This window comes from Nanorana parkeri, unplaced genomic scaffold, assembly GCF_000935625.1.
Source record: "Nanorana parkeri isolate BGI_ZX_2015 unplaced genomic scaffold, ASM93562v1 scaffold24, whole genome shotgun sequence".
Lineage (NCBI taxonomy): Eukaryota > Metazoa > Chordata > Amphibia > Anura > Dicroglossidae > Nanorana > Nanorana parkeri.
Genome location: NW_017306292.1, coordinates 100,293 through 107,859, shown reverse-complemented (window position 1 = coordinate 107,859; position 7,567 = coordinate 100,293). Strand labels below are relative to the sequence as shown.

General features: G+C 42.6%; 1 protein-coding gene across 1 annotated transcript; it reads left to right on the top strand.

The window, feature by feature from the left end:
- The first annotated feature begins 1,243 nt into the window (after positions 1-1,243).
- Positions 1,244-6,997, top strand: RPL9 (ribosomal protein L9). The gene is made up of 7 exons (XM_018564792.1): positions 1,244-1,304; positions 1,416-1,531; positions 2,901-2,996; positions 3,702-3,834; positions 4,698-4,778; positions 6,459-6,569; positions 6,941-6,997. The coding sequence occupies exons 1-6, from the start codon at positions 1,259-1,261 to the stop codon at positions 6,563-6,565; spliced, it is 579 nt and encodes a 192-aa protein (XP_018420294.1). The 5' UTR covers positions 1,244-1,258; the 3' UTR covers positions 6,566-6,569; positions 6,941-6,997.
- The last annotated feature ends 570 nt before the right edge of the window (positions 6,998-7,567 follow it).

The window sequence follows — 7,567 nt, the reverse complement described above, 5'->3', positions numbered from 1 at the left end:
TTGTTATCGGTAATCGACTGATTATGGCTGCGTTGTGCGCGTGCTGCATGACTGTGGCACTGGGATTGTACGCCGCCGGCTGTATAAAAGCGTGATGACGACATTCGCCCTCCCTTTCCCCGTCAGAAGCGAGGTAAGGACATGGCGGCGGCTGGTGAGATAGAGAGGGAAATCCACATCCATCCTGGGGTTTAGATCCTCGGTAGAGCCCAGAGCGGCGTACAGCGTAGACTGTAGAGTGTGCGGATGAGTACGGAGTGGTTTCGGGTCTGAGTACGTGAGTGATCTGGTCCTGTCCCCGGCCTACAGGAGCTGCATCAGACTGCCCTATGTGTGTCGGCCTGTACACAGTATGGCTCCTAGTAGAGGCCTGCAGCGTGTCCTGATGACTCCCAGGATAGTTCAGGATAACTGTCCCTGAGAATGATCCTGATCTCCACCACCAGCCTGAGCTCTTCTCTGTGATCAGGGCAGTAACATGTAGTATGTCTGTATGAGCTGTGCACACACCATGGCATGTGTCCCTGTAGTGTTTGTATGTGTTAGACTTCTCACCATTCATACTCCATTAATGCTGTTGTAACAGGCATATAATAAACAGGATATTGAATGGATCACCCTAAAATACAGAAAGGATGATGTACCCCCAAGGGCTCATGTACACGGCAGTGTATAAAAGCTGAGCTTGTGGTTTCAGGACTCTTAAAGTGAACCTTTCCCCAGATCTTAAAATGTCATTACTACATGTGTGTGTTGTCAATCTACAAACAGACTCTTATAGATAATTGTCGGCTTTGTATGCCTTGCATAGGTTTCTCTTTTCTTCCCCAGTGGCCATGTTTACTAAGGGCTGGTTACTAGCTCTCCCTTTACTTCCTTGAACTTTGGCACATGTGACTAGGACATGTGACAGTGCTCATCTAAGGGGAGGAAAATGCCTTTCCCTGAGATATGCATGCAACTAGAGTGTACAGTAGTTTTGTGTTTTGGTTTCTTTTTCACCGTGTTAAGCATTTCCCAAAATGCCTGGTATGGTGCCACCTATGCAGGCGTTTAATGTCAGCAAGTGTCTTTTCCCCCGCGGTGAGCCGAGTGTTGCCCCTGAGTCAAGTCCCATGAATGAGCGTAGCACCGTGTGAAGCTAGCTTCCCATGAATGACTGCTGAATAATGCAGCGTACATGTTGTCAGTATGCGGGTCTATATGTAGAGAAAGAAATCGTATGACTAATGTAGGTGTTTTTTCTCCCCCCTCCAGAATGAAGACCATTCTCAACAACCAGTCTGTTGACATCCCTGACAAGGGTATGTGTCGTATTCAGCGGTGATCTCGCTCCAATACTTATTTGTGGTACAGTGCTCATCTTATTTCGGTACACTTTGATTTTTGACCACTTGTTTGTGTTCCCTTAACAGTTGTCGTTTCCTTGAAGGGCCGCACAGTAACTGTGAAGGGGCCCAGAGGAACCCTGAAGAAGAACTTCAACCATATAAATGTAGAGCTTTCTCTATTGGGCAGGAAGAAGAAGAAGGTACGTGCTTTATTTCTGGATTGGTTTCAGGTGCTTTAACCCCTTCGTGACTGACGTCGCCAGCATCGGGGCTGTTTAAACAGACTCCCGTTGACTTTTCCCGCCGGGACTCTTGTTTAAACTTGTAGAGCCGACTGTTTATAATGTTGGGGGGTTTTAAGTCATTTTCAGACCTAAAATGTGGAATATAACATGGGTGCAAAAAATGAAAAAAGGGCCTCAGTCATGAAGGGGTTAAAGTGCAAGTTGAGGCAGAAAAAAAAAGAATCAGTAAGTTTCTGCAATACATTTTCCCATGTTCTGTCCCCTATAAGACCCAACAAGTCCAGAGAAATACCTAGTGACCTGCCAGATAAAAACTCGGCTCTTACTGAAATGCGGCATATATTTATAAAAGATAAGTAGAAAGGTTCTTGTCGCACTCCTTACCGGAGATCCCATGTAATGGGAAGGGTGCTCGTAATGACTGCAGATGGCACCGCTGCATGCATGAGATAAATGTGGAAGATTGTCACCAGCACACCGAAGATCCTTTTTGGAATCACCAAATGCTCATTTGATTGAACAAGTTGTCAGAATGGATACTAATGTATACTAAGGCGTGCTGGTGACCTTTCACATTTATCTTATATATTTATAAAAAAGACTAGGGTTCAAAAAGAATTTGGAAATGGGGTACTGTAGTGTGAGCCGCCTTCTGGACAGTCATATAGACTGACTGGACCTACATCTTCACATTCGTAGAATTGTCTTATTGTATGCAGGAAAGTGCTACATTTTGTACAGTGCTGTGTTTGGAACATCGACCCTTTTGCTTTAAGGTTTAATGTTCATTTTTGCAGGTCTGCATCCATTTGGAACAAATGCTTTTATGAACTCCAGGCTCAAATTTTCTTAAACCTTGAGTGGGGTTTCCCCCCACACTGCAAGGTTTAAGTGCTTGTTCTTGTCTAGTAACCATAATACGTTACTCATCTGAACCTCAATCCCGGCTGGCTTAGACGGGTCCCTGCAGCCTCTCTCCCACTTCCTTCCAGATGTCTAAGGTCCTGTGAGTCATCGTGTCCAATACAGTGTATTAGACAAGACACCAAGGAATATTCAATCACTGGAGCAGAGGAGGAGACAGGCTGCAGGGATTGGTCTAGGAAACGGCTGGCTGTGAGGTTCAGTCGAGTATTTTTCTCCCTAGGTGAAAAGGAGCACTTAACCCTTGCAGTATGAAGTGTTTTTGTGTGTTTGGGCAGGCATGTAGATTTCACTTTTTTAGGCCTTTGTATTGCCTAGGAGGGGCAGTGGTAGTAATGTGCATATCAGAGCAATAAAAATAAAATACTTTCTGATTCAGTGCCTGTGTCTTGTCTTGCAGCTCCGTGTCGACAAATGGTGGGGTAACAGAAAGGAGCTGGCCACCGTGCGCACAATCTGCAGCCATGTGCAAAACATGATCAAGGGAGTCACACAGGTAAGGGGTTTTATTTCCTCAGACTTGTGTAGTAATTTGTGTTTTGGATCTGACATATTTTGCGCACGATCTATACTGCAGTTGAGGGTGCTGTGGTATCTGTAAGTGTAACCTTTCAGGAAAGATAAACATCTATCCCTACTTCTTACTAATTTCAGTCTGATGTGCAGCAAGCATGCAGTCCGGGAAGGCTTTGGACACTTTTTTTTTTTTGTACAGTTGCTAGCCGACTGGCCACCCTGGCAGCTTTCTATACTGACAGTTTGCCATTTTTAGGGCAGGGTAGCAGTACGATTTGACTGATGTCAGCTGCCCCATTCATCTAGCAGAACCTTGTTAAGATTTCTCATGCTTCCCCTTCTCTCACACACAGCTGTGCTTGTTAAGCTGCCTGTTGCATTCCATGCTCTGACTTGGGGCTTAGTCAGCAGATGCTGCTTAGTGTGGATGTGTGAGCATAGGTAAGGTAGCATTAGTAGTGGAGGAGGCTGTCAATCAAATTGGGCACTTTGCTGTGAATGGGCAGTGTGGGTTACATTTGCAATGCATGTTTTGTTAGATGAACTGAGATGGATTAGAGATGTACTGTTCCTTTTGAGATCTCTTAAATGTTCAAGCGAACCTATAAAAATGTAGCTGTATTAGAATTTTATTGTCTCCCGGCATTTACCAAAAATGTTTGCTTTGTTTGTTTTTTTTTCTCAGGGTTTTCGTTACAAGATGAGATCAGTGTACGCTCACTTTCCCATAAACGTGGTTATTCAGGAGACTGGGACACTGGTGGAGATCAGAAACTTCTTGGGTGAAAAGTACATCCGACGGGTACGCATGAGACAAGGTATGGAAGATGGCTTCTCTTCTGTTTCATACATTTTAGAACCTCTTTCCAGAAGGGTGCACACATAAAATGTTGTCAGGATAGATGTAATATTGAATGTGATGACACAAAGATAAAGGGCTACAATAAGGCCAATCGGTTCTTCCTAATGTAAAGTTAGAACGTTGGATTAGGCCTTGCATTTAAAGTATAGGCACGTCTCATCAGCTGTCAGCTTAAAGTGTACCTGTTCATATCTAGAGGAGCGTGCACTGCATTTTGAACTGTGAGGACTGGGGAGTTCAATAAAATGAGTTATCAATGCCTTGTGCTCATGGATGCTTCTGGTTTATAGTAAGAGAGTGCATACCTATTCAAGCCAGAGACTGTACAAGACTGAGCACTCTTTCAGAGGTAGATGCAGAAGAGCATCCAAATGTGTTCTGCCATTTGGCTCAGCAACAGTGTTGGCACTTCTGCCTTGTAGCCCTCCCGAAGAAATGCTGGTGGGTAAATGGACTGCTGTCTAAATTGCCCATAGTATGCGAGATGGCCACCTCATATTACAAGAACCATGAAGGCAGGCAGGGAGGGGAGCGGTGACCATATTTTTAAAGTGACAGGTCCACTTTATGCCTATACGCCTACCATAGACTAGCTATGCCATTTATGATGTGGGACGGAAGACAGCTGATTGTAAGAAAATGCATCCTAAAAACAGTTTCTTAGGAATTGATTAACTCCTGAAATGCTTAATATACAAAGTCAAATGTTTTTTTATATAGATAACCATTGATATTCCCAGATATGATTTCAAGTCTTTATGCTTTTCATGCTTTTTGCTGATTGTGGCTAACTTGAGGTATTCATCTGTATTCATTCAGGTGTCAACTGTGCACTGTCTCAAGCCCAGAAAGATGAGCTGATCCTTGAAGGCAATGACATTGAGCTTGTTTCAAACTCTGGTATGTTACCATAGTGGAATGTTTATTATTTATGACAATCTGAAGTGGATATTTGCTCCGGCAGTTATTCTGAGTCCGCCTGGTCTATGGAATGGACGGCTCAGTGATCTGGGAGTGTTCTGTGGGGAATTTTGTGATTGGCTCGGGATGTTATGGGTTGGGATTTCTGCCCATGTAGTTAATTGACCACTGGAAGCACTTCCTTAAAGTTCACCTTTAGCCCCAATTTGCATGCGTGGGGCTCTGATGGGATTATTATTATACAGGATTTATATAGTGGCAACAATTTGCACTGCACTTTACAAAATGGAGGAGACAGTACAATTTCAGTACATTAGGGTTAGGAGGGCCCTGCTCATGAAAGCTTACAATCTATCAGAATGGTATCCTCCTGAGGATGGGGCTCACTCCTGTGATAGTTAGTCAGGTTGAAAAAAAAGACACAAGTCCATCGAGTTCAACCTATAGAGAGAGAAAAAAAGAAAAGCCTAAAGCGAACACTATGCCCACAATTACCCAATGTGATGCTTGGGGGTGATCCTCTCAAAGGCTGGATCATCCTGACAAGAGAACAGGACTGAGTGCAAAACAATATTGAGCTAAAAGAAAAAAACAGCCGCTCACCATCTGATCTTCAGATGTAATCCAGATGTGCGCCCCAATACAACAAGAGTCTTACGCGTTTCACTGTTCAGGCTTAATTATAGACCTTGATTTTATTATTTGGAGATCCAGTGGTGTGCGGCTGTTTTTTGAGCTGAACTGATTGAAGGTGCACACGCATTTGTTCTGCCTGCACCTATAGGATCTCTGTGACAGGGATACAGTCTGAGAATTGAAGCGGTGAGATCTTTGTGAACTAAACATTATTGAGTTTTTAAGGCTTGCTTCAGTAGGGGCACACATGGCCTACAGGTATGATGGCTGCATTAATGATTTTTCACCAGGGGGCAGAAACTGTGATTTAAGTAAAGGAGCCCTCTTATTTGCTGCTAGTATGTGAGAGAACCTGAAACCGAATTGCTATCAAGTTTTAGCTATGGGGAACATTAGTGTGTGTACATTGGCACATGAGAATATTGGAGACTGCCATTTAGGAACCTATCCTTTTGAGAATGTTGCTACTTAGGCGGTCATGCTGATGCTTTGAATTCGGTGCTGCTCTAGAACAGGTATAGTGAAGAGAAATTCTTAAGTTTTCGGCAAGTTTGTCCCTGGTCTGACACTTTAAACTACTTAAGACAGCCGGACAGCTAGCATTTTCAAATGGAGGCCAGCAATGGCAGCCCATTTTTTTCTGATGAGTCACTTAAGCTATAATGCATAGCAGGAAGTTTTTGTAGGAGTCCCCTAACCTGCTGAGATTTGTGATTACCTATGTCCTTTGTATCTTACAAATGCTAGTACCATTGATATAAATATTACATATGTAAATGTAACATGGGGACGGAAGACTAGATTGTTGTTCAGTTTAGGACTTTATTTACAGCTCTCTGTATGTGAAAGATTTCCTTATTGTGTGACATTATTCAGGCATGCCTGTGTGGTATGTGAACATTCTTATTTCTATGCTAGTCTGTGCTACAATACTGTTTGCTTGAATTGATTGGTGTGTGTGATATGGAGAGGGGGAGTTATTGGCAACTTTTTCACACTTCTTACTGCTTTTCTCCACCTTAGCTGCATTGATCCAACAAGCCACCACAGTTAAGAACAAGGATATCAGAAAATTCTTGGACGGTATCTACGTCTCAGAGAAAGGAACAGTCCAGCAACTTGAACAGTAAAAAGGTCAGTTCATTTATCTGGGCACCATAAATTACTCTACAATGATCAGTAACTGTTACTTTTTTTACATGGAATATAAGTTGGAAGGACCAGACATGAGGGCATGTTCCTTCTCTCAGGACTAACAGCTCTACACTTGTGGTTTTGTTGGGCTGAACTGTAGTATAGCAATTAATACATAATCTGTACTGGACTGTGCCATCTATAGTGAAAGTATAATTTGATAGGTCTGACCCTTCCAAGCATCTCAACCTTTCAGGTTTGCAAAGAGCTCTTGCGTGTAGTATGGATAGACTTTATAGGGACATGGTTATTTTTATTTTTTATGCACCCTGCATGCAGTACTAACACAAATCAAATGTGTTCTCTTACAGGTTCAATTCAAGAAGTCTGGGTCCTGAGCTACATCTAATAAAGTCCATTTATCTAAACATGGCGTGCTGTGTCTTTTATGTTTGAGAACAAGTCATTTGTTCTGGATAGAGTGTAAACAAAACAAAAACCTAAGACTTAACCTACTGGAAATGTCCATGAATTGGCAAACCTGTGTATTTGTGATTTACCTAAAACATACAAGCAGGCTGGGCCAGTCTTTGGGGATTCATTCAGTTTATTAAGATTAGTTTGCCATCTCTTGTTCTCTATACACAACAGGCATATCTACATGGAAATATTTAGATGAGCAATATTGTCCAATTTGCAGGTTCTCCTGGTCTTTAGGTGTACATTCATGTGTCCTTATTGACAACTGCTCGAGTTAATAGCCCTCGCATATGGACAGTGACTAGTACTCTGAGTTTTTAAGAAGGATTGCCTGAATTTTTTCATATGGATGTGTGTGATCTGCAGTGAATCCTGCACTTCAGCAAATCCAGGAAGTATTTATGAATTGTTTGCATGTAGTCTGGAGAATCAATTTGCAGGTTCTTATTTCATTCTGTTACGTAAAACCAGAGCTAGGTTATTGCAGGAATTTTCTGGATTAACAATGACCCGTAAAA